At 44.6% G+C, this 26,103-nt stretch overlaps 7 protein-coding genes across 7 annotated transcripts; 4 read left to right on the forward strand and 3 right to left on the reverse strand.

The window, feature by feature from the left end:
* Nucleotides 1-2,551: 2,551 nt before the first annotated feature.
* On the forward strand, nucleotides 2,552-3,787 carry GL218_04857 (Required for meiotic nuclear division protein 1 like protein; the record flags this gene model as incomplete). Its single annotated transcript, XM_033581487.1, has 1 exon — nucleotides 2,552-3,787. One exon carries the CDS (start codon nucleotides 2,552-2,554, stop codon nucleotides 3,785-3,787), a length of 1,236 nt encoding a protein of 411 aa, XP_033435524.1.
* A 655-nt stretch (nucleotides 3,788-4,442) lies between these two features.
* Nucleotides 4,443-5,708, reverse strand: GL218_04858 (uncharacterized protein; the record flags this gene model as incomplete). Its single annotated transcript, XM_033581488.1, has 2 exons — nucleotides 4,443-5,192; nucleotides 5,286-5,708. The coding sequence occupies 2 exons, from the start codon at nucleotides 5,706-5,708 to the stop codon at nucleotides 4,443-4,445; spliced, it is 1,173 nt and encodes a 390-aa protein (XP_033435521.1).
* Nucleotides 5,709-7,293: 1,585 nt separating this feature from the next.
* On the forward strand, nucleotides 7,294-8,282 carry GL218_04859 (uncharacterized protein; the record flags this gene model as incomplete). Its single annotated transcript, XM_033581489.1, has 2 exons — nucleotides 7,294-7,529; nucleotides 7,586-8,282. The coding sequence occupies 2 exons, from the start codon at nucleotides 7,294-7,296 to the stop codon at nucleotides 8,280-8,282; spliced, it is 933 nt and encodes a 310-aa protein (XP_033435520.1).
* Nucleotides 8,283-10,301: 2,019 nt separating this feature from the next.
* Nucleotides 10,302-13,412, reverse strand: GL218_04860 (uncharacterized protein; the record flags this gene model as incomplete). Its single annotated transcript, XM_033581490.1, has 2 exons — nucleotides 10,302-12,936; nucleotides 13,072-13,412. 2 exons carry the CDS (start codon nucleotides 13,410-13,412, stop codon nucleotides 10,302-10,304), a joined length of 2,976 nt encoding a protein of 991 aa, XP_033435121.1.
* Nucleotides 13,413-15,055: 1,643 nt separating this feature from the next.
* Nucleotides 15,056-16,369, reverse strand: GL218_04861 (Vacuolar protease A; the record flags this gene model as incomplete). The annotated part of the gene is made up of 3 exons (XM_033581491.1): nucleotides 15,056-15,996; nucleotides 16,060-16,213; nucleotides 16,268-16,369. The coding sequence occupies 3 exons, from the start codon at nucleotides 16,367-16,369 to the stop codon at nucleotides 15,056-15,058; spliced, it is 1,197 nt and encodes a 398-aa protein (XP_033435361.1).
* A 3,297-nt stretch (nucleotides 16,370-19,666) lies between these two features.
* Nucleotides 19,667-21,302, forward strand: GL218_04862 (Serine hydroxymethyltransferase, cytosolic; the record flags this gene model as incomplete). Its single annotated transcript, XM_033581492.1, has 4 exons — nucleotides 19,667-19,714; nucleotides 19,780-19,830; nucleotides 19,887-20,251; nucleotides 20,312-21,302. The coding sequence occupies 4 exons, from the start codon at nucleotides 19,667-19,669 to the stop codon at nucleotides 21,300-21,302; spliced, it is 1,455 nt and encodes a 484-aa protein (XP_033435119.1).
* A 603-nt stretch (nucleotides 21,303-21,905) lies between these two features.
* On the forward strand, nucleotides 21,906-23,136 carry GL218_04863 (Glutathione S-transferase omega-1; the record flags this gene model as incomplete). Its single annotated transcript, XM_033581493.1, has 5 exons — nucleotides 21,906-21,968; nucleotides 22,064-22,202; nucleotides 22,352-22,474; nucleotides 22,548-22,813; nucleotides 22,891-23,136. 5 exons carry the CDS (start codon nucleotides 21,906-21,908, stop codon nucleotides 23,134-23,136), a joined length of 837 nt encoding a protein of 278 aa, XP_033435120.1.
* Between the last annotated feature and the right edge of the window lie 2,967 nt (nucleotides 23,137-26,103).

Here is a 26,103-nt window from a genome sequence, read left to right on the forward strand (position 1 = left end):
GGATGGGATAACATCCATAGACATCGATAGAGCCGCCGCATCATTGCTCGCCTGCGTGCCATTTATCACGCATACGTGTGGTCGCGCTAGTGTCCTTAAAATGATAGCCCAAGGCGGTCGAAAAGTAGAGCCTTCGGTAGTTCCCGGTCTTAGTCGAAACTTGACGAGGTTAATAGCATGTCGGATGCGAAAAAGTTGTTCAAGATGGAGCTTTTCTTGACCCTGACGATTAGGCTGCAATCTACAAAGAAGTTGTACATAGCTCTTAAAAACTAACAGAGGGATTCGTCGTAGTGCCTCATAAGATGGTTGTTTAAAAACACCCAGCGCGTTGATACTAGCAGGGTTAATGCCACTGTCACGAAGAAAGCGAGTCCCCTCTTGGAGGGAGCTGGCGTTGCTCAGCAAAGTATTAAGACAGTAACCCTCCGGTTTTACACCTTGACTGATCATTTGATCATATAACTCGCTAACTGTAGGGGGTGAAAGCCTAGCTAGCTCGTATTCACTATAATTGGCGTCATGGATTGGAAAGTTTTCTCGGGTTTCGCCTGGCAAGGAAGTTGAGGTTTCGGGGATGAGGCGAGCTTGTAGCTTCATAAACATCTCGGCGTAAACTTGGGTGTTAGGAGGTTTGCCTGTTTCGAAAGCAAGGTCGTTGAAAACTTTCCATGCCTCCTGGCGGTTGCGGGTTGCGCGTATCATCGTAGCCCAGCGCGAATATATGTTTCGATCTTGTTCTTCACCTTTCCACTCTTTTGGTGCAAGACTGCGAGTCTGCACGGTAGGAGAATCACAGCCTAACCCACCAAGAACACCAAGTGCCTGATCGTACTTGTCATCATGATACCCAGATTCCTTCATGAGAACGCCAGCCTTTACGCTTCTCGAGTAGTCATCTTCTACCGTTCTTTTCGCATCAAATCCATCAAAATCTTGCCGATATGGCGGCCAGGATTTCGAGTATCTTACAGCAACTGCTTTCTCCGTTTTTGACTTCTTTAGCCCAATCATAACCTCTCGGATAGCTCTATAGCTAGCTTTGTTAATGATTAAGGGGCTGTCCATATTATCGGACATAGCTAGCAGGAGCCTCTGCGCTCTCCAATTGAATTCCATATTTGCGACTGGTTGGTTTGCAGCCGGTCGCTTAAACAATTGCAAAGCCGAATTGAAGACTTCACATTTACCATGATAGTCATCGGAGGGTAGTGCTTGAATGTAGTCCATCGTGAACCGTGAGACCGTGACAATTAATCTGGGCCATGATCTTTGAACATGGTTAATAAGACGGCGAAGTAGTAGCAAAAATTGGGTTATTGTAGGGTTCATTTCACGCCCGGATAGGGCTCCATTGTTATCCAATGATGGAGATCCAATATTGATATAGTGTTTCAATATATATTCCATCAGGGATAATAAAGATGTCGCTTGGCGAAATGTCTCGTTACTACGTGACATAAGCGTGGTAAGAAAAATAGGTTTAGGATTTTCAGTTGAAATCAAACGTTGAACGCGAACGTCGCCGTTCTCCCCAGATAGTATCCATATCCAATGATTTACGTCTTCCTTCGACCAACCTCTGGTAGCCAAGCTCTGGAAGCGGTCAGCCCACTCAGACGAAGTGATGGAGTTTATAGACTTGAATAATTCAGGCTCATTCTTAATATCTTGATTTGCCATCCAGGCTTGTAACATCAATAGGGGTAATCGATCGGTCCGCTGTTGAGCGGCGAATTGAAAGGCTGGATGATATGACTTCTTTTGCCTCTCAGTCTTGCTACGCATCCACAGGGCAATTATACGACTAGGAGATGTTCGTAGCCGAGGATAACGATGCCGTCTCGAGCTAGTCAATCGCGAAAGCGTTTGACTCCAAGTCGGTTGAGATGACAAAATAGAGCCAGACTTGGCTCCAGACTTGGCTAACGACACCACAGGCAAGGCAGACATTATGCCAATATTTTAGGTACCTAGGTATTAAGAACTTGAGCTTGCTTAAGCTGACAGACTGCCTACCTCTCTCAACTATGCAGAGATAATTGTTGGAAATGTAGAAGTTGTCTGGCCGCTCTGTGGTACTCTCGAATCCGAATGAGTACCTACATGTGACTTATAGACTCCACGTAGTAGATGGTCTAGTAAGTCCGACATGTTGCTATTCGCGTCACCGTAGTCTTGTAAACATGATAATAAGATATTGAGGAGTTAGAGTAGTTGAGATAGGTATCCTTGTGAATATATTTTAGAATAGAATTAGAATATTTGGACATTCATCTTCCAAAAACTCTTATCGATTAGATGCACCTATATCTAAAGGTACAAGGCAATACGTACCGAAGTATTCCCCTGGCTAGCTGATGTCCTTAGCGTGAGCTTTAAAGGTTGCGCTATCAAGGCTATCAAGGTTATCAAGGTTATCAATGTAAGATAATAAAATAAAATCATTCAATTATTTGAATCCACGATAAACATTTACATCCCACTGAAGTTGATTGAAAATATATTCGTGGGCTATTAATCCACATTCGATGGCCCAATTAATTTAACCATGCGACCCTCATTGCAAAAAGTAATAGCTTCCACATTTCGAGGACTGCATACAGTAGCCCCTCTCCCAAGACCACAACGATGCTTCCACCAAACCACCTTCGCCTCTCTACCGCGAAAGCGTAGTTTCTTTACTTCAAATCAGTTGCTTGCGAATTCTACAAAAGATGGCGTTTCTACATCATTGGAAGATGACACTGCCAACAATTCGGAAACACAACAACAAAACCGAACCCCGGCCCCCAAGCGCAAACCCGTTCGTGTCTCGGCGGCGAAGACTTTGCGCTTAGGACTTACTACCAAACCGCCTCAGCGCACCACTATTCCGAGGAAGGATAACACCGATTCTGAGATGGACTACCGTCGAACTATAACCTCTATATGCGTTGCCCAATCTTTCGATATGGAAGCTGTACAGGAAATATTGCGCTTTCACGCATTCGAACTAGATCCCGACGGTACCGAATTCGACCCTACCGGTGTTGTACATGCGAGGGGTATCAATAATGGGGACATATTTGTCTTCCCCTCAGGAACCGTGGTGGCTTGGTCCGTACCCACCGACGCCCTCATGACCCTTGCCACTAAGCAGCTGATTCGAGCCGCCCAGCTGCCCCATCTTAATCGCCTCGAGATGGAAGAGCTCGAATTCATACCGGATGAATCTCGCGACACTAGTTATATGAGGGGTGAAGTTGTTGTCCTGGGCACAAGGGCACAAGAGCTAGAGAATCACAGATTAGATACGACCCTTGCCAAAATCGCCTTCTCGAGCGGCCTAGCTAGGAGTCCTAAGCTAGCAATGCTCGAAAACCAAGCTATTGACTATTTTGAAAACTCTAAGAATAGTCTTGACTTTCTTGAGGGAGGCTTCGAGCATAAGCTGAAGCGCAGCGCCGTCTTGAAGATGACTGGCAAGCTCCTTAGCTTGAGATCGCAGTTAAACCACTACTCCGACATAACAGACCAGCTCCCCGATATGTTCTGGGATTCCGAGTCGAACCTAGAGAATTATTACAACCAGATCAGTACTGTTCTAGATATACGGCAACGTATTGGGATTCTAAATAAGAAGATTGACTACGGGTTTGAGAACGTAAGTGTCTTAAGAGAGATGGTTAGCGAAAAGTACGGCCACCGGCTGGAGTGGATCATCATATTCCTTATTGCCATCGAAGTCCTGTTTGAACTGAGAAGGGTATATCGTGAGAGCATAAGCGAAGCAAGCTCAGACTAGATATCAAATGTCCTGCGTACCTTTATACGTAGGTAGGTAGGTAGGAAGGAAAGCTACCTAAGGGATACTTAAGAACACCACTCAGTCCATGTTTATGGTACTTTTCCATACAAGCTTCAAACATACGAAAATACCACGCGCCTTCTAAGCCAATGTATGAGTTCCCTGTAAGTTACTGGCAGAAGAGTATATCAGGCTGATCACTTATCTGAATGAGTGGGTTACCCGTCCATGAAAATAAGCTATAGTAAGTCAATAGTAACGACGGTAGTAAAGGAGAAGACGCCAATATATAACACTACACTCATAAGATAGAATAATGGGCAACTTTCGTAACTCAGTATTCAGATATACCAATCCGTCAAGTCCTTACCCACTGCAGTACTCCTTCGTTACACATTCAAATCTAAAGGTAAACTCGTCCGCATGACGATACAAGAGTAGTGATAATAGGCCATAGAGACGAAGAACCTCTTGGGCCTAAAAAGGTAAGCAAGAGAATAGTAACCAACTCGACCACTCCTCTTCCGCCTGGTATGATATACTTAGTATTGATTAGTATTGGCCAGTTGATTAGTTATGAGAGGTTCTTCTCTATCTAAAAATATCTCAATCAAACAATTTGTCTTTACCACCACACGCCCTAATCGACCCATTAGCCTCTTTGTATGCGTTTCCCGAGAGGTCTTCCTCCATGCTCGTAGACAGCCAAAAGTTCATCTTGGCCAAGACTGATGATCGAGGGCCAGAAAGAAGGTGCTTTATGGATAAGCACGGGCTGGCCCCAACGTATCATGCCTCCTTCTAAACCCTCAGCGAATACTGTTTTTATGGCAGCTTTTCCGGGCCATGATGGTACATCCGCCTCCTCATCTGACATAAACACGACAGCCATTCCTTGATCTCCGTAGCGCTCGATCTGCGGCGCGCCCGCATTGCGACCAGGTTTAGGGCGGTACACCACGCCTCTCGATCCCCACGTGAGTCCTTCATCGTATGAAACAGCGTATTCAACGCTGAATGTGCCATGTCTCGTGGTCTCAAATACTACAACAAGCGCATTGACGTCCTGCTGTTGTCCATTCGCCGCCACACCTCCTGTGTCGCGCACGCTTACAATGCCCTGCATGCCGTCGCGTAGATTCTCATGCGACGGATGGCAGCGCAGACACCGAGGCGGGCCGCTCCAAGTCGCCCCTCCGTCTCTAGAATCTACGCGGAAGGTTTCCTGGTCATTGTGCGCTAGCTCGCGCGAAAATGTAAGTTGTATTTCCTGCCCGTCCTTGCCGCCAAGTCGCATAAACGGCTCCCATAATCCTAAACCATGACTGCTGGCTGCGCTCTGCTCCACGGCCTGGGAGGCGAATCTCCACGAACGCCCGCCGTCTTCGCTGCGGCATACCGTCTACGATGGGTCAGAAGGTGTTTCATTACGATGATAAAAATAATAAGACGAAAAAAAAGGTTTAATGGAGTCTTAATTGGGATTAGTACTCACGATGCGGAAATGCGAGGGTCGGCTGCCGGGCTTGCGGTCGTGGTTCCGGAATGCGGCGAGAACAACCGGTCCACTATTCCCGGGGGCCGAAGCTGGCACTTCGATTAAGAAGCCGTTGTCAATATCGCCTATTCCGCGGGTGACTTCTCCATGCGGGCTAAAGGTGCGACCGCCATCCACACTGCGTGAAACTTGGAGGACGTGTTCGCGACGGCCGGGGCCTTGGAATCCCGTTGTTAAACATAATAAATCACCGTCTGAGAGCCGGCACAGGCGAGGGTATGTCCCGCCTGCGGGGTGTAAGATAGTCTCATTAGTGCCGACTTTCCAGTGGACAGGTGAAGATGCTGTGTTGTTACTGGAATCGCCGCTTAATAGGGGGCCCAGATGGCCTAGGATCTTCTGAGTGAGCCTACCGGCCATTAAATATTAAAGGGGATCTGTTTAATCAGTCAAGGTTAACAGCCGGAGAAAGAAGTTCCTAGGAAGAAGGATCATATCTATTAATATGCTATGATCTATCTGAGGTAGGTTAATGTATTTCAGGCTTTTAAAGACGAGAGATAATGTTTCGGCGTACACGCAATCTACTCCACATATTTATCTGAAATCTTGCTGTAGAGAGATGTATCATTTCTCCCTTTTTTTCTCCGGTATTTAAACTACGGGGAGATCGTCAACGCGGGAACTTTAAAGAACGCAAATATGTTTCGTTTTGATGGCTGATGATAATATAAACGTGTGCATCTTCTATCCTGCCTACGCTGAAACGACTTTATTTCAGTGTCAGAAGTTGTGGATTAAATATCCCCTGGCTTTTATATAATGTATGGTCAATGGCTTAGAAGCATACCGAAACTAAACGCTGTGACGTATGAGATAATCCACTATAAACCTTCCAAAACAGGAAGAAGACTTTTGGAGTTATGCATTTGACCGAATCTTAACTGCAACGTCCTTTTCATTTCTTATTGCATACGCTGTGTTACCTTGAGTTCCGAGCACCTGGGCAGTTAGATAGACTTAACTCTTCGGGAGATAGTTGTAGGTACATCTATGACGCATTATGCACAAGTGGACGGACAAGGTATTGCCATTAATTCTAAGTAATTGAAAAACTTGAAAATTATACTAAACTATTCAACGTTAGGATAACTATGAGATAAGTCTATGTTAGATTCTGGTGCTTTCTCAATAACGACACCTAATCGCGATACGCGTTTACAGGAAACTACAAGGAAGTACTGCCTTCATATGAACATACCTCATATCCTATAAATAAGCTACTACGCCCATCGATCCTGTTCAACATCTCGAGATGTTGACCAACTCTAAAGGAAGTTGCACTACAAAATGAAACGAGATTCAGGTGCACTTTTAAATCCACTTCTATGTGCCCTCAGACTTTCCATTAACATCACATTATCTTTCCAGATTAATACCACTTCGATTAATCCGTGGATGTTGGGATATTTCTTTCTAACAGGTTCTTAAACTAGACTATTTACACATCTTTTGAAAATCGGATCAAGTCCTCAAAAAGTTTTTTTTTTTTTTTTTACTTCTATTGTTTTACTTCAAAATGCCAATGAACACCCCAGGACGTGTCGATGCTGGCACTCAGACCTCCAATTTCGATCCGTTGCATCTGCAATGTCTAAGATTTATCTCGAAGACTTACAGTATGCGCCAGAAGTTTGGGGATTTAAAAAGAAAGTTGAGCCGCAGTCAATCGGCGTCGTCATGTTCACTAACGTCTGAATTACAACTTGAACTTTTGTCTGACCCACTGTCCGAGTCATTGGAATAGAAACCCAGCGTTGTAATCCCGGTTAAGAGTGAACCCAGCGGCGGTGATGGCGACAGTAACAGCTCTCAACGTACCTCAAGCTCAACGGGCCTTACGGAGTCAAAAGCTGGCCCTCTGAACGACAGTGAAAACCCATCCGTGCATGAATGGGATACCTGTGAAATTAGTGAAGATTCCAGCACCTGTTCTGAGGGTACAATGTCTAGTACGGACATACTAGCCAAGGCTGTCCCACAGCTTCCCATATTCAAAAGGTGGTCGGATGAGGAACTCAAGCTCCAACGTGAGGTCATTGAAAAGTACGAAGCGGGAGTTAGACTGTGGACTAAAGAGAAGCTCCTCGGCATAGAAAATATGATTGCAGGCAATGGCGGCATAGTGCGCACCTCGCTCTATGCCGGACGAGGGAATTATACTGCTCAAAAGGATATGGGGTCCGAAGCTTCACAAATTTATGCTTCCTTTCGAGTAGACTAACATGCTCGAATAGGCGTTTATACAAGGTCGATTTTCATGGTTACCGAGCTATGGCTTTTCCGCCTGTAACGCGGCCCGAAGGGATGCCATACAGCCCTATGACCATTAGCGAGAAGACAACATACACCTTCGTACCCAAGGACCTTGACGAACAGAAAGAACTATTTACCCAATGCCAAGATACCTGGGATGAAAACCCGATAGGGCAGCACTTTTACTCGACCTTCATGAGACTTCCGTTACCGCCATATATCAACAAGATTGTATGCATCGGACTCGGCAACTTTATCGCCCCGCGTAGCGGTGATGAGAACCCCGGCATGCTGAGTCTTGCTATGTTAAGGCATGCGGCTGTAGTTACCGTCGCCGAGATACTGTTCAAGCGATTTGGCCGTCAAATACAAATTTTCGCGCAGGACGTTAACTATACCCCTAACTGCGCGGCAGTCCTATTCAAAAATGGTTTCTCCGTCGTAGGTCAATATGGAGCAGGCGGACTCGCCGAGATCGACGACAAGACGTTCGTGTTTGCTCCCCCCTCGGACTTCTGCCTCAAGGAGATCGTAGCGGATATCGCAAAACCCGCAGCTATGTTTTGGGGCACGGTTTCGACACCGGCAGAAGCCGATATTTCAAGCAGGGTCCGTCAGCGTGTTACCTTCGGGGACTATATCACGTCCACCTGGAAGTATGTGTCTCTCGTTACCTAACTTGTTATTCTATATCATACTTGTTAAATAATTTCTTGGAGAACATATGCTTACCATATCGTTAACATAGCTATCGTGTTCCGGATTTCGATACACCCCGCGTTCGTTTACTCGCCAAGGCGTATGATGTATTTCAGTTTCCGAACACCAACCTATTTGGATCAACGTCAATATATACGCTCAGGGGAATGAGCATAGCTCATATAAGATCTGAAGATAAGACTTCTTTATAGCCTTAGAATTGCATCTGTTATGGTTGAGTGGATAGGAGGTCCGCACGGATATAGCGTTGGTTGTACACAGCTTTCGGGCTGGTTCGTAATCAGATGGCCAGTGTGGTCACCAGCGGACCTAGGAATAGAGTCAGTTTTCGTGTATATTTACTAGAGAATAGATAAATAAAGCTAGCCATAGAAGCGCTATTATATTCTCCGAGTTTGAACTTCGTTGACTCGGTGAATAGTTAGCGGGCTAATACAAACTACTAAAACAGTCAACCCTCGTACGGCGGAAATAAACTAAAATAGGATTCGATTGATATCTATGAGGGGACTTCCTCGTCACTGCGGTATCCTCAAGGTGGACAAGCAAAGCTTGTCACTTTTTATGGAACTAAGCTCCGAGTAATATTCCAGCCAGTCGAGTCCATCGAGTCCATTGCTAGAGTTACCTCCTCCTCCCTCTTTCCCCCGACTAGCCCCGTATTGTTTACCCTCCAACCCCATTTAAGTATTTCATCTTCTTAATCCATTCCCCTCTCACAATTTTTCTTTCACTCTCTTCTCCCAAACGCTATCACAACTCCTTCCTAACCAACCTAACTGGGTAGTTATCTACCTACTTGACAAAGGCATTTACTCCCTTGAAGATAGATCATATCGCCATGAACGATTCTGCAATTTCGACAAACCACGACTACTTATCTACTCGCCGCTGAAACCGGCGATAGCTTCTTCTCAGATACAGGTTTATTAAGTTCTCTGTACCATCCTCAACTTTCCTGGTCAACAACACCACACAGTTGAGCCCCACCCCCCGCCACAAGTCCTAGAAGCTGCGCACTAGAACCCGGGGAGAAATCAGCAAAGGTCTTACACTGCCTATTTAATACTTACAACAACATGATAACCTCCACGACAGCGGGATCCCCACCATGACAGGTAACCAATATATCTTCAATAGCGAAACCGCTTCAAACCAGAAACACTACAACAACACAGACCTACTAGTATCACAGCACAAGACAAATTTAATCAGTAAAATATATCATCATCGATTAAGTCAGCTACGTCAACCTTTGAATTATCTCAACCCTCTACTTATCAACTACCTGACATCTCTACAATACTGTTTTATACACGAAGGCTACGCAGCGCACCATAGCACAACAAAGTGGCGGCGACGATAAACCTTGCTTGTATCGAAATGCACGCCTATCTGCTAGATGGGCGGCAGGGGAGAAACGCACACGAAACAAGATGAAGCTTTTCTATCCCGAGAGGCGGAAGGAACGCAACAAAAAATATTAATGAAGCCGTCTACGTATTTCCTACCCGTCCATTTGCCCTAAGGGGGAATCCTCCGTATTTCCACTTCGCTAACTCCGTTTCTCCAGCGTTGACAACCATTCTAAAGGGAGGCCAACGAATCAGGGGGAAGAGAACAAGGGAAACACCCGTTCTTAGTCCTTTCGTTCTAAGCAGAAGAACTCGATGCCTTTTTCTACTGTGGAAGAGCATCGTCACCTGCGCTCCTCATACTCCATTACATCACCCCTCTGTTTAGGAGCTGCGGCTGCTTCCTAATTCAATATGCAACCTTGATGATCAAGAACCAACGCCAATACGACTTTTATCTGGACATGTTCTCGCTAACTCGTCTGGTTTCCAAATCGGGTCTCGATGCTGGGACGCTAGCCCTTGGCGGGTTATGCGAGTAAACACTACCCGCGCCATAGATGGGTTGGCGTAATATAGTATCTGCCACATAACGATGGTGAATTTGTGGTATAGAAGGTTTCTAGGCTTCTCTACCGGGAGCTGGCTGGCCACCATTTGCCGTCGGAACTGCAGGTCCCATCGCGGGGCTGCCATTAACTACAGGCATGTGTTTAGGGCTTTGGCTAGAGGCTGGATAGTTAGGCACACCTGCTCTAACTGCTGCTAACCTTGCTGGATCCCCTCCCAGACCAATACCACCTAAGCCAACTGGTGCACCAACCTGTCCTTGACCGGACATCGAATTTCTAATACCCTCATTCGTCCTCTGAGCACTCTTGGTCGCATCAAAGCGAGCTTTGGCTTGGTCCATGGCTTGCTGGACCTGGTGGGGGTTGAGGGACGTATGGAATGACGAGGTACCCGGAGTTTGGGGATTTGAATTCTGCTGCCCGTGCTGGTTGAGCTGGTTATTTGGTACCGCAGGCGAGCCAGCTGGGGGATAGAAACGTCTTGATGGATCATTGCCTATGTTTGGCTGACTGCCATATGGTTGCCTTGTAGGTGTTGCAGCCTGGTTATACCCCGGGTGGTGAGGGATAGGCTGGTGTTGCGATGGTTGGTGGGAGATATGCGGGGATGCCGTCCTTTGAGGGACGCCAACTGCCCCATTTACATATTGGCTATACGGTTGGTGCGTTGGAGTACCATGCTGCTGAGGTGGATGTTGTGGCTGATAAGGTTGAGGATGATAATTAGGTGTTTGAGCGGCCGGTGGGTATGGAGGGAAACGAGCTTGGGGTGTTTGGCTACCCATGTTAGGATAGCCGGGCATGGGTTGGAATGGGGGCCGAGCTTGTGTCGGCGTGCCTCCGTAAGGACCGGGCTGTGGGAATGGTGGAGGTTTGTTGAATTGTTGAGGATAACCGGTATTGGGATAATGATTAGGAGGCCGGTAGCCCGTGTTTGATGGGGGCCGCTGGGGATAAGCGGCCGGCATTGACTGGGGTGGCCTTTGTATCGTAGGCTGAGGGGGTCGTATCGGTGTTTGCGTGCCGTAAAACGGTGGGTTGGGCATCGGGGCACGGTTGGCGTGATACTGTTGACTATACTGCAAGTTGTTCGAAGAACTTGAAGAGCGATGCACGACTGGCCGGGGATTTACGGGAGCCTGTGCAGCTCTGGCACGAGCAGCTGCCTCGTCTTCCTCCATTAGACCTTGATATTCATCGGTACGAACTTCAATCTTGGTTGATATGTTCAATTCATCCAGCTTATCCGAGTTTAGGCGTGCAACGGCATAAGGCGGGAGCATTTGAATAACAAGAGCTAATTGTGCTTTTAGGGCCTGGTAAGTAGCCGTCTCTTCTTCGCCGGGTTGCACCGGTGTTCCGTTAGTGAGCATATCGCTGTGAGACGGATCCGCCGCATATCGACTCTGACTGGATGCGGTCGGAAGGGTTAAATTGCGATTCTTCTGGTATGATACCAATGTTTGGATCATGTCAGATACGTCTTGAAGGATGTCATCAACATCTTTCTCCTCATCAGATTTCTTTGGACAACAGGCCTGTTCAAGGCTGGGGTCCACCATAGAATCATCCCAATTTTCTAGAGCCTCCTTGATTAGTTCTTCGTCTATCTCCTCAGCGGGGGCAGTAGTGACATCTTCTGTTTCCTCGGGGGTGTCTTCCGGTAGTTCGGTCTCTATTAAACGATCGAAGCTACGTCTTCCTACTTTTTGCCACCACATGGTGTGGCTAATTAAACCCGACGAGATCATGGCAGCCGAATCGTCCTTCGAGGGGGCAAAACTGGAGAATGCGCCACGGAATAGGGCTTCCATCTCGGACATCTCGAGGTCTGAGGAAGATGGCTTGTTTCCAGCCAGGCTTAGAGCGCGCTCGCGTTGCTTTGTCATGATTTGTGAGGGAGGGGCGGCATTGCTGTAATCTAGCCAACGTCCAGTAGATATGGACTGACTAAAGTACGACCCGGCTCGGTACTTAGACTTCTCAGTCAATTCAGGGCGATGCCAGCCGACCTGGACCCCTTTGGTGGTGCTCTTTGGTGCCTTAGGGGGTTGAAGCGACGGCAGGTTGCGCGGAGCTGGGAATAGCTCCCCTAACGTCTTAGATTTCTTGTCCTTCTCAATGGCGGAAGAAAAGGTGTAAGGTATGGCCTTAGCAATTTTAACGCCGCTAGGTAAGCCATCTTCCCTCAATGATCGAATAGTCGTTTCTGCACCGTCGCGTTCGAGGATAGGCTGTTGCAGACTCGAGTACAGAGGCTTCCCCCTCATGGGCTCTCCAATAATCGTTAGCACCGTGTTTCCACTGGCATTCGACTGCAAATCGTTGATCAGATTGAGATCGTGGAGCACATCAGAAACGCGGGGGTTATAAGGATATGATAACTCCCGCTTGAAAATGTTATAGGCCTGTCGCTTGAATTCGATAACCTTAGCAATTGCTTCGTCGTTTACTTTGGCGTCTTGTCCAGGTTGTATATTTCGTAGCTCGGCTAGGTGGTCGATGATAGCGGTTTTGACGTCGGTAATGACATTAACAAGGTCATCATAATGTTCTCGAGCTACCTTGTCGGCAATAGAAAGTAACGGTGTTTCATCGTCAGGCTTCTTTCGTTTTGCTTGGGGTTCACCGGAATCTTCAGGGTCGGGAAGGGGGCGTTTGAGAACAGAGGGTGTTGGGTCAAGCCTATAAATCGCGAATAGTGAGCACTGGAATACATTTATCTATTACGCGTGGAGAAAGAAATCGTGTGGGGGGGAAATGCGCATATGATTCGGAAAGAATATTTACGGCTGCGTAGGGCAGAGAAACATTATATACCTTTGAAGAACTTCATAGTAATTACGTATTGTAGGCTGGTCAACCTTTGTCGCGCTTGGAAGAGGAGCAGCATCATTAGTTGCTGTAGGAGTGATGCGATCAATGGTAAGACCATTTGGTGGTTTCTCGCCAACATCTGAGGATTCGCGTTTGCGCTTGATGGAGCTACTAGCGATAGATTGCGCGGTATTGACATCGGAATCAGCCCCAGTATCGGGACTATTAGCATTGGAATTGATGTCGACGTCGGTGGTGTTATTGTTATTACTATTGCTGTTGTTGTTGCTGAGCTGCATAGGCGCAGTGAGGCCGTTGGGGAGTGCTATGGCTGGCGAGGCCATTTTTGCCTAGTTGTAATGTAAATTTTATTTTATTTTTATTGTTGCCGTCTGTCGTATGCAAGATGCGGCGGTTGATGTCGATGGGCTTGCTAAGAAATTGGCGGCTCCGTCGCGCTGCACGGCCTGTCGGTCGCGATTGAAAGGGACTTGGAATTTTGTGGTTGCTTGCTGGTGCGACCGCGACCTCCCAGACTTTTGGACCCCCCCAAAAAAGGACCCAAGGCAAGACCAGGTCGTCAGGTACTAGAAACTGCCCCTACTGCACTTGACTTCAGCAGGTATTCCCGTAGGTAAGGAGGTACCTAGAATAGGACCACAAAATTCTTGCAAGGGCAGTAGAAATGGCTGAATGGACAGGACGCACCATCCGGTAAACTAATAGATGGAAGTATGTAATAAGAACAGAAAAAAGTAACAAAAGTTTTTTTTAAACCAAGTCCACCACGAAAAAACCATTCGGCGATATTAAGGAATCGGTTTAAAATGGATATGCTATTGAATGCACGCAATTTTAGTTTAGCAATTTTCTTCCTCGAAACTGCATTTATCACTTTTTGAGAGGGAGGGAAGAGGCTGCGACAATGAAATGAATCTGTCTGTCCTGACTTGCCTGCAAATGATGGTCCACGCTATGGGTCTAAGCTAGGCCTATTATGTATTAGCCCCATTAGCACGAGCCACCAATTATCATCCACACGTGATTGACAAAGTACCTGAGTATACATAGGTACAAGCGTATTTTTCTTGTTGAGGAGAACAAACACAATTAAAATCATGGGCATTGGATTATTATGATAAATTTTATAATTATAGTCACACGGGGTCTGCAAGTATATATTACATCTCGTATTTATTTCATACGATACTGAGTATAGGATTGCTACCGCAACTCGCTCGGGCATTTCTAACATGTAAGTCTTGCTCGGACCGGAAAAGATGCATACGACCTTACTACATGCGTACTTCATTAACTCCAACTACGAATTCCTCGAGTAAGCAATTTCTACAGAATCCTTCCACTTGGTAAACATGCTTTTATCTTTTGACAACGAGATGTTACAATGTTGAGGACGAGGGTTTCTTTGGTCATCTATTTACAAATAGGGATATGAAGAATTTCGCGTCCAGTAGTAGCACCACTCATTTAAAGATAGATCAGACTATTAGCATGTACATAATGCACACCGCCGAATGTAGGTACCCTATACAGATACATACCTACATGTAGGTAGGTTGTGTATGAAAATGAACGTGTTCCCAAATACTACTAGACGAACTTCAGAGATACTCGCCTATACACCAATAATTAATTCGATAAAAAGTTTACTGGACGAACAAATCATTAGACGAATAAGACACTGTTAGAGTTGGCAAAAACAGTATGAAAATAGTGGCATGCTAAACGAATACGTGCTGTAGGTATGTAATTTACAACGGAGACGACGTCTCATCATGCTCAATGACCAAGTTTCAACGGCAATACCCAAAGAAAAAAAAGTTCCCAGGTCAGGAACCGGTTCGAAATGCACTTAAAACCGTTATCGCCCTCGAATTATGGTTTAGCCAGTTCAATTTCCATGTTACGTCTCATTAGCCCCGCGAGGTCATTCATACATCCCCTTTCAATCCCTGTTAGACTGCATCTATTTGGCCTTAGCTAGTCCAACAGTGCCCTTTCCAAGGTCATAGATAGAGTACCATCTTCGGAGGAATGCGTCACCGAGAATGGCAAGAGGGCCAACAGGAGCAGGGAAGTCCATGCCCATGAAGGTAGAGATACAGCTGCCCTGAACCTCGAGAATGTAGTCGTAAGGTCCAATAGCGAAGTCGTAACCGCTTAGCTTGAAGCTGATGTCAGGAAGCGAGTCACGGACAGAGCAGTCGACAGTGTACTGGCCGTTGAAGCTCTTCTTAGCGCCAATCTCCTTGTTGAGTAGCTCAGCAAGATCGGAAGGAAGGGCAATAAGGGAAGTGCCGGTGTCAAGGATAACTCCGGTGTTCTCAAGCTCAGCAGTCTCGTCACCGAAAGAAATGGAATCGAAGTCGACCTCCCAGTAAGCCTTGCGGCGTAACGGGATCTCAGTGATCTTACCAGTGTAGTGATCCTTGTCGACGCCACCGAAAACAACCTCCGAGGCATCATCTCCATTCTCGCTGCTGAGATAGAAGGCAAAGACGGCATCATCAATCAACTTCTGGTTAACCAACTGGTAGAATGGAGGAACGATGCCGTTCACGGAGAGGCGGTCAAAGCCTAATCCGAGAATGCCATCAAATCGACCAAAGGCAAAAGCCAAACCAGGCTCACTCGTAGCCTCGGCAAAATCTTGGTTCTTAACCGTAAGGTCACCAATAGTCAAGGTATCTTGAGATACGAAACCGCTCAAGCTGCCAGATCCGTAACGAATCTCGAACTCAGTGCCATTTTGCTTGTACGTCGAAGAAGAGGACGAGTCGTACTTGGAGTGGAGGTAGCAAGCGATACTACCGCAGGATGATGAGGGGACCCAGAGGTTGGAGCTACCGGTGTCAAGAATGACTTTGAAATCTTGGGGGGGAGTGCCGATGCTGATCTCAGAAAAGTCTAGCCATATTTATTAGCAACTGGACTCAAAGAAATTCCGCGCGCGAAGATAGATACACATACATTGAGCATTCATGAAGTTGGAGATGGGAACAGGATGGTCCTTATCCATATGGATGGATGTATCTTGGAATACGGCCTGGCTCTGAGTTTCAGGTCGAGCACCCATGTACTTCTGTCCAAGACCGCGCATTTGCTGCTCAATCGGGATGCTCTCCTATTATAAATCATTAATACTATGTCGCGTCAGCTAGCTAAGGGAAATACGAACCAGTTGCTCAGCCAGAGGAATCTTCTTGAGCTTCATCTTGTGGACGCCGCCGGCCTGGGCGGAACCTAGCAGCACAGCTGCGGTAAGTAGAGCTCCCTTCATCATGGGCAACTCCGATCGGTATCGACTAATTAAAATAATAAAATTCTTAACAAAACGAAAGGGTAGACAAGGGATATCCGAACAAGTTGAAATTCTTGATATGGAGGGAAATATAGATGAAAGTTGATGATTGATGAGTTGAGTGTTGTAAATAGTTAGGAGAAGGAGGAATGACCGATGATGTTGCTGAGAGACTGGAAGATAACGGTTGAGCTCCTCTAATCAATCAGCGCACGTCTCTGTTTGGGGGGAAGGCGGAAATGTGCATGCAGGCAGACACTTAACCTATCTAGGTAATTTTCTGGGGGTGGAGTGGGGACTTAGTCTCGTGCAAGATAAATACAGCCTAGATTGTACAGTACATCCCCTCTACGTCCTTTCCCATGACGACTTGTAACAAAGCACTCCCTGCTTAAAATCGTCCGAGTCCACCCAATGACGCAGGTGGATTCGCGAATGTGGATCCCATATGTTCCAACTGTTCCGGGCAACCAAATGCTTGAGGCAGCAACCGCTGATGACACAAGCAGGTACAAGACTCAACGCCACCCGGGCGGGTTGCATTACATCCAATAAAATGTGGTATGTCCATATTAATCCGTTCCGTAGCACTTAAAGAGGTACTTAAAATATAGAGGAGGGTTTGTACTGTACAAATCAATCAATATTTCCAAGATGAAGAATAACATGTGACCCAATATCTACGTTCGCGTGTTAGTATGTGAGAACTTCACTGTTACCCCATTCCTATTCTTATGTAAGAAAGGATATGACTAGATTCGAGTACGCAATGCGATCATAGTAACGTCTTTAATATGTTAGGGGATGATACATTTACACTCAGACGTAGCTATGCTGAAGTGTATATCCCCAACCTCAATTTCTCATCAAAGACTCACTATCAGGACAATGACTGTATAGAAGGTTTATTAAAAGTCATATTACCGCGGTCAAAGCCAAAATGAACTCATTCAGCATTATACAACTAAAGCCTTATATATTATATATAGAGTACTATTAGAGAATTGGGAATTCCGTGTCTTACCAAGAACACAGTGTTGTTAATGAAGTATAGTCTTTCCATTTGACTACCCACCTTATATTATAACAATAAGCTGTTTGGCTGGCTTTTTTAATAAAATTGTTACCTAGATACCTACCTTGTAAGATCATATCTCAGCAAATTCATTTTTATTATCACCTAGGTAGTTACCTATTATTAAATTTCTGAATGATAATATTGAATATTATTGTTATTGATGAGACACAGGTTACGTGATACGAAATCAACATGTCCTAACAAGGTAAGGTAATATAGTCGGCCTTTTTCCACATATGCTGATATGCATAGAAACGGAGCTTAAAAGCTGAGGAGCGTTAAAATCTCTTCGAATTTTTAACAAGATACTTAAGTGTATTAGCTAAAGTGTGACTATATAGAGAGATGCGTATGATAATAGACAGACGGAGGGAGCTCTGCAATTATGATCAAACTCGTAGACCCTTACAGATTACTTGAATATCACTTATCGTATCGCTAATGATGTACTAGCTCCTTCGAATCTGTCCTGGCCAAGCATGCAGACATGCTATATGTGCTTACGTCAGTTATCGAAATCCTACAGCTTCATCCTATCAACTAATCCAACTGGAAGTAGGTGAATAACCAAAGGAAAAAAGAAATGCATGGCTATCATATAGGAAGATAAGATTAGGTAGGTAAGTACCTACAATTTATGGACAAAAAAACCGAACATTTTAAATCTTAATATATTAAACTTCATTTAAATTTATAACGCTTAATAATATTATATTAAAAAAATAATATATATAAACTAATATTTATTTTATTTTTTATATTTAATTTTAATTTTAGATTTTGGAAAAAGTAATATTTAAAAATATAAAAAAATACATATTTATATTATTATTTATTAAATATTTTAAACCTACATTTTAACTGAAATTATTTGATTTTTAATTTTTTTCATTTTTTATTTGTTGGGATTATGGTCACGTGACAATGGCACCTAGCATTGTCATGTGACCAAGGGTTGGGCCCCACCCACACCCTAATCCAATTGTATTTAAATTCCCCCACTTTTCGTAGATCTTCCTCTTTTATCATCAATTAATACAATAGGACATTACTTTTACTACAAGGGTAATTGGTGATACAAAGTAACTGAATCGATTCCCCAGTCAATCCAACATTATTAAAAATAGCTTTTATTTAACTATATAAAAATATTATTTTAAAATTTATACGATCGATATTGGTAAAGTTATAATATTTTAAAAATAGTAAATTTAATAAAAAAACGTTATTTTATATTAAAATTCTATAAAATATATATATTTTAAAAATTTATAACTTTATCAATTTATAAAATATAAATATATAATTAATATTAATAAACTAATAAATGGCTACTTTATTTATTAAAAATATTAAATATTAAATAATATAATTATTAAAATATTTATAAATTAATTAATTTATATATAATTATTATATTTTTATTTAATATATTATAATAGTTATTTATGATATATGATAATAATAAAAATTATAATTATTAAATATATATTCTAAATAATATCAAATTAAAGACCGTATATTTTTAGCTAATTTATTTGTAAAGTTATTAATTTTTGAAATGTGTAAGTGTTGGAATAAAATGTGCGGTATTTTTGTCCATTAATTGTATATAGTATAATTGTGAACTTGCCAAATCTAGGCTTTTATCATGATATCATTTGCATCAGCAAATAGCAAAAGCATAATGAATATTGTGAAGCTAAAAAGTTACGCGTCGTAACAGTAAATATTAGGACCTTGATGGTTACGCCGATTCGCCGACTTCGGTATGGATCCTCCAGTGTAAACACTAACGAGTTAGCCCTACTAGCGTGGTGGACACTAAGCTACTCCGCCAATAACTCCGGATCCTTAAGGTTAGGTAGGTCCCTGGACAGCTAGAGTAAGCAATCAGGAGCGTAAGCAGATAGGAATTCGCCCACTATCACCCCGCTCTTGGTTGACCATCTAGACTTTTTACTTTTTACTTAAGAGGAACCCCACCAAACCCCAATTGGAGGAGAGAAAAAATTATTATTCCCTCTCTTCGCTTTCCTGCCTTCCGTCATCCCTCTTCCTCTTATTATTTATTAAACCTCTCCTCAGTCTACTAAAAAACAAAAAACTTCGTACCAACCCTTACCGGAGTGAGAGAATCTTTTATTGCACATTATTTTTCTGAACTTGTAGTTCAATTGACATTCCATTCTCATACAATGGCTGCTAACGGTTCTACCTATGCTCTATCCCAAGAGCACAAGGATGTCAGTAATATCACTTCAGTATTTGCTTCGTTTTCACAAAAATAATCATGCTGACTCATATTTAGTTGCTCGAGAGGTCTCTCCTCGACTCTGATCCGGAGGTTGCGGAGATTATGGTAAGTTTCTTGCCATAAGCTGATTGACCTTGCAACTAACTCAATTGTTACTATAGAAAAAGGAAATTCAACGACAGCGGGAGTCTATCATCTTGATTGCCTCTGAAAATGTTACTTCACGTGCTGTCTTCGACGCCCTTGGCTCTCCTATGTCCAACAAGTACTCCGAAGGTTACCCCGGCGCTCGATACTACGGTGGAAACCAGCACATAGACCAGATTGAGCTTCTCTGCCAGAAGCGTGCTCTCCAAACCTTCCACCTAGATCCGGAACAATGGGGTGTCAATGTCCAGTGCCTCAGTGGTAGTCCCGCAAACTTACAGGTCTACCAGGCTATCATGCCTCCCGGAGGCCGGTTGATGGGCTTAGATCTGCCCCACGGTGGTCATTTGAGTCACGGATACCAGACTCCCTCCCGAAAGTAAGTTTCTACCTTGGTTAGTTTGATCTGAGTTCCAATGACTAACCTCGCTACTTATAGAATCTCGGCAGTCTCTACTTATTTCGAGACAATGCCATACCGAGTAAACCTTGACACTGGCATCATTGACTACGACAGACTCGAGGAGAACGCTCAACTGTTCCGCCCCAAGGTCCTCGTAGCCGGTACCTCGGCGTACTGCCGTGAGATCGACTATGCGCGCATGAGGAAGATTGCTGATTCAGTCGGAGCTTACCTTGTCGTTGATATGGCCCATATCTCTGGCCTAATCGCAGCTGAGGTTATCAAGTCTCCCTTCCCCCACGCCGATATAGTTACTACCACAACACACAAATCACTCCGTGGACCCCGTGGTGCCATGATCTTCTTCCGAAAAGGTGTTCGTAGCACCGACCCCAAGACCGGCAAACAGACCCTCTACGACTTGGAGCCGGCCATTAACTTCTCAGTCTTCCCCGGCCACCAGGGCGGTCCCCACAACCACACTATCACTGCTCTTACCGTTGCCTTGAAGCAGGCCCAGACTCCTGAATTCAAGGCATACCAGGAGAAGGTTGTGTCCAACGCCAAGACGCTAGAGAACAAGTTCAAGGCTCTCGGCTATAAGTTGGTATCCGACGGTACCGACTCACACATGGTTCTCCTAGACTTGAGACCCCAGGCCGTGGATGGCGCTCGTATTGAAGCTGTCCTAGAGCAGATCAACATCGCTTGCAACAAGAACGCCACCCCAGGCGACAAGTCTGCCTTGACGCCTTTCGGTATCCGTATTGGAACACCAGCCATGACCTCGCGTGGCTTTGGAGAGCAAGACTTCGAGCGTGTTGCTGGCTACATTGACGAGAGCATCAAAATTGCTAAGGAGATCCAGACTAGTTTGCCTAAGGAAGCTAACAAGCTCAAGGATTTCAGAGCTAAGCTCTTTGAAGGCGGTAATGCTAGGATTGACGATCTCAAGAAGGAAATCTCTTCCTGGTCCCTGACTTTCCCTCTTCCCGTTGAGGGATGGAGACTGGATGCAGGCATCTAGTATATCACATAAGTGGATGAATTACGATGAACCGGGGAGTTATTGTTCAACATATAGATTTGAGGGCGAAAGAGGGGCAACTCAACTTTTCTCTAGTTTGTGGAAACGGGATAGGCTTCATTACGGAAAACGGGATGACAAAACAGGACAGTTGCATGCATTCATCAGGCGTTGCAAATATCATAAGAGCTCCGGAGTTTGGTATAGCTCTAGGGTCTGGGTCATCGGTAGCACTGCTTCAACGCAGTACATTATAGGGAACTTATATCCATTCGGTGTTTTATGTGTAGATAATAAAGTGGCTAGGATACTCGCATCAGGGCGAATATCAACGCAATACATGAATCTTTACACATCGGTGTAGCTGTGCGGCCGTAGCATTAATCTAATATCGACCATGTCGGAAAACTTCAAAAGCAGAACCAGTTGTAATGCGTCATGCCCAAGTTCCCCAACTATCACGTCATCCAATAATCGCTGGTCTTCGCTACACTTATTACAAATACACAAACATATTTAGTAGTTTACTTCCCCATACTCACCGTCTTTACAAATATCCTAGAAAAGAGTATAGATCTTCAAATAAATAAGTAACTAATCGACATGTCTCATCCAGATGCCAACTTACATCCCGTCGCGACGGGCCTGGCTAAGAAAACAGTTGACGTACGTACCGAGTGAGCCTATGGGTTTTTACGGCTATAAGCGGATAGGAAGAGAATTCAGATGGATATATCCTGTGCTAACGTGGCTACACGCAGAAACACTCGGCCGAACAGACATTGAAGTTGTTTGCGGGCTGGTTCTGCCCTTTCGTACAACGAGCATGGATTACACTTGAGGAGAAAGGCATCCCGTATCAGTATATCGAGATTAACCCTTACAACAAGGGACCCGAACGTATGTAGTCTTGAAGGTTCTTCTACTTCCCCCTTTTCTATGATTTATATGTGACTGGAATCACTAAGGAGCTATCGTGGGCAAAGCGTTCTTCAACTCCCTCTATTTTTCTAACACATGAGAGTAATACCTCGCTAAGCCATTCAAAGTCTTGCGCGCCAATCCACGCGGCCTCGTTCCAACACTTGAAGTTGCACCAGGCAAGTCCTTGTACGAGAGTACTGTGTTATGCGAGTATCTCGAGGAACACTATCCTGGTCACAAGCCGCATGGTAAGCCCTTTATATTCGGTTAGCCATTGATTCAATGATCATATCTAATGGGTTATCGTGTCTGTGTGGATAGTCTTGCCTGAGGTGGGAAAGGATGATTATACTCGCGCTAAGGCCCGTATCTGGACCGACTACGTGACGAGCCGAGTGATACCTGCGTTTCACCGATTTCTGCAGTTTCAGCCGTATAAGCATGAAGATGGGGAGAAGAGGCTCGATGAGCTGCGGCGGGAGTTCAAATCACACCTTCTTGAGTTCTCAAAGGAGATAGATCCCCAGGGGCCGTTCTTTTTTGGCCCAGATTTGAGCCTTGTGGATATTGTTATAGTTCCTTGGGCGGTAAGCCTAATTTCCTTTCATCGTTTATCATTACTCGCCCCTGGAATAACGCTTTTCTAACCATCTGACACGTGCAGGTTCGCCTTTGGGTATTCGAGGAATTTAAGGGCGGCTTGCGTATCCCGGAGCCTGGGCAGGGTGGACCAGAGGAAGAGGCCTGGGGTTGGTGGCGTAGGTGGCTAGACGCGGTTTCGAGCAGAGACAGTGTTAAAAATACGACGAGTGATCATGAACACTATGTGCCAATCTATAAGCGCTACGCAGATGACATGGCACAGTCGGAGTTGGCTAAAGCTACAAGAGCTGGTAGGGGCGTCCCGTGATTATTTTATATATTTTCCCCTTAGACTCTGGTCAGGATCAAACTTCGTCGATGAAGAGACCATACCTTCTGAGTTATCTACGATGGATTTATAAGAACCCCTCACCTTAGATACTCCTTGCAATGGAAATGGCACAATTGTGGCTTCATTTTATTCGAGCCTTTTAACGAAGAAACAGTATGAATGGGTAAATATCCTTGCTGCTGTTGAACTCCTGAACTCCGTCCTATTAGGGATAAAGCCATCTATGCATGCCTAAATAAGATTTACTACGGCAGGATCCCGCCAGATAGACGATAGACGTAAGTCAGAAGGACGTTTGCATTGCAGATTAGCACAGCAGAGACTGTTGTCGTGAAACAACGAGAACGTGTCTTCCGGCGACAGTGGAAATTTGATGACATTTGAATCCTTGAATTTCCTCGCGAAAACTTGCTTGAAAGACACAGATCGCGAGGGTATTCCCTGTTTCTTGTGCGACACATGCAATGACTAGTAGGCTAGGCACAGCAGCTCCTTATGCTAGAGTCTATCACAGGTTAGCTATACAAACTCTTATTAGTCCAGCTTTGGCCTCACCTGCATTAATACATCGGGAAAATTTTCCGGCGACCACAATTTTACTTGCATCGTATTCCTCCTAACAGACTATTGATGCACGATGCTTTTTGGAGAGGACGGATTTAGATTCCAGCCACTTATACCTGGAGGCGTTCTGCAAATCCAATCAACAAATTTTGATTCATAATGCAAATTGCAAGTACGCCAGTACACGAATACGCGAATACGCGAGTATCTCTTGAATCAGCTGAAGAGATAGTATAAGAGCTTTGATCCCCCGTGGATATCTATGACTAGATAGAACATTCTCCCTGCTTGTCTTATATTATCCTCTCCCTTCTAGATACTAAGCGTCGATAAGACTGCTCACATTCGCTAGTCCAACTCCCTTCCTCAAGTCATAATGTATACTTTGCCCCTTATTGTAGCATATCTGAGCGTAGTCGGAGCTACGCCATTCAAACTCATTTCGAAGCGCTCGCTTGGTGACCACCAATGGGTACGCAATAAGGACGATGGCTGCCCAGCCTATCTTGAAGATGGCGAATTCGAGTCCCCAAGCTACATAACACATATTTCACGGTGCGAGCCTGACAGAGCTTTTGGTCCACAGAGAACTGGTCTTATCACGCCCAATGGCATCTCATCTATCTTCAATTTTGATATTCCCGAGTCGCGTGTCGATGCCAACTGCACGCTCGAGTTTCTCTTCCCCCGCAGGGATCAGCTTAGCAGTTCTTCTTTTACCTATAAGGGCGAAGGCTCCTTTTTATTCACGGGGTATTTGGCAGGTAGCTGCCCTGGCCCCGAGACTACGTTCAATAACCAGCCGACCGCTGGTACTTTCCCTCCCTTTCCGCCTATCCATATGGAACCTGGCTACGCTTGGTATGTATTAAAATGTCCCATATCCTTATTTTGTTAGCCCTATTCCAAAATATTCCCAAACTGCATTCATTAGGCATACAATGACTAACGCTCAGTAGTAAGTTCGACAATCCCTATTATTTTGACTCGTTTGTAAAGGAGTCGTGGGTATCCTAGAACTAGAGGATTGAGAATCTAATGTGGAATGTTTTCATATATTAGATACCATTGACGTTGGCCCTTGTATGTTTGCTGCTGGGACGTGTGTGGCTGGGAGTAAGTCAGAACTCCCCTATGAGTGATAAGTTCAGGCTGTTAACGTGAGTACAGTGACTTCGTCCAATGATACTACCTTCAAGTTTCTTCCAAATACGGACGACTGCCCAATTGGTATCTATAATGCTTATAGTTATGGACTACCTTGTCCACCGGAACACTGTGGATAGCGAACTACGAGTGTTGTGATGATTATGTACATAGGGATATTTCCGGATGTCTTAGATATAATTACACTCAGGGGTAATTAGGTAACTATATGAAAAATTGCGGACTCCCGATAAGGCATACTTTGTGGCTTCTTGGCATCAAGGGCGTTGGAAACTCCGAGCAATCTTGAATATGATTAGTTAATTAGCATCATTTAATTTGGATCCTTCCGGTCAACTTCAAGTCATACTTACGTACGAGAAAAAGAACCAGCTGACAATTAGGTAATGAAGGGGCTGGTATGCCAACAGTATGTACAGCCCATAGACCGATTGCTTGGACGAATCACCGCTCTTATCCTGCCCCCAATCTTGAATGTACAACAGCTAAGCCCATCGTTTCAGGTGGCTTTTGTTAACACAGTGAGTGCCCTATTACCAAGGTATCTATCTTAAAAATTAAGACATTTGATTCTCAGATTTCTCCCCGAGTAGTTGATTTTCTACCCGTATGTCACGAGATAGTTTATATAAGTTAATGATCGTTTCTATCATAAGGTAGCGAGCTTATTACTAACTCGGTATTGAAAAATAGTATGATAGGCCCTTTGTAGACTTGATATCACATGTCAAAATGTTATCAACTACTACTAGTCTACAAAAGTACAGACATATTCTTTCGGTATATCAATCTATACTAGAGGCCAAGACCTTTGCGCCCCCCCCCCCAAAGTCCTGACGCTTGTATTACAACATAATGGAAAGTCAAATAGGACCATATTTGAAACTGTGAATAGGATTGTTGTAGTGGCTATGATTCTGCGTAACCCCTATTTGACTGCTTGCGCGGCAAGGCTTTTCAGCTCTTGGGCGGAGCCTTGTCGACAATTACGATGACTATTTATTGGAAGATAAACAAGAAAGAACGTTTTCCCGCTTTTAACATGGGGATCAAGCTATAGGTATTACGCCTCGGCAGACTATTAGGTTGCGAAATATGGTAGAAGTTTTCCCCGTGGAGCCACTGTAAGTAACTTTCATTTACCATTGATTAAAAGACTAATACCCAGCAGTGTTCCTGAAGGAGAGCCTATTAGTCAATTAGAGGGCACCC

This window comes from Daldinia childiae (assembly GCF_008694065.1).
Source record: "Daldinia childiae strain JS-1345 chromosome Unknown Scaffold4, whole genome shotgun sequence".
NCBI classification, from domain to species: domain Eukaryota; kingdom Fungi; phylum Ascomycota; class Sordariomycetes; order Xylariales; family Hypoxylaceae; genus Daldinia; species Daldinia childiae.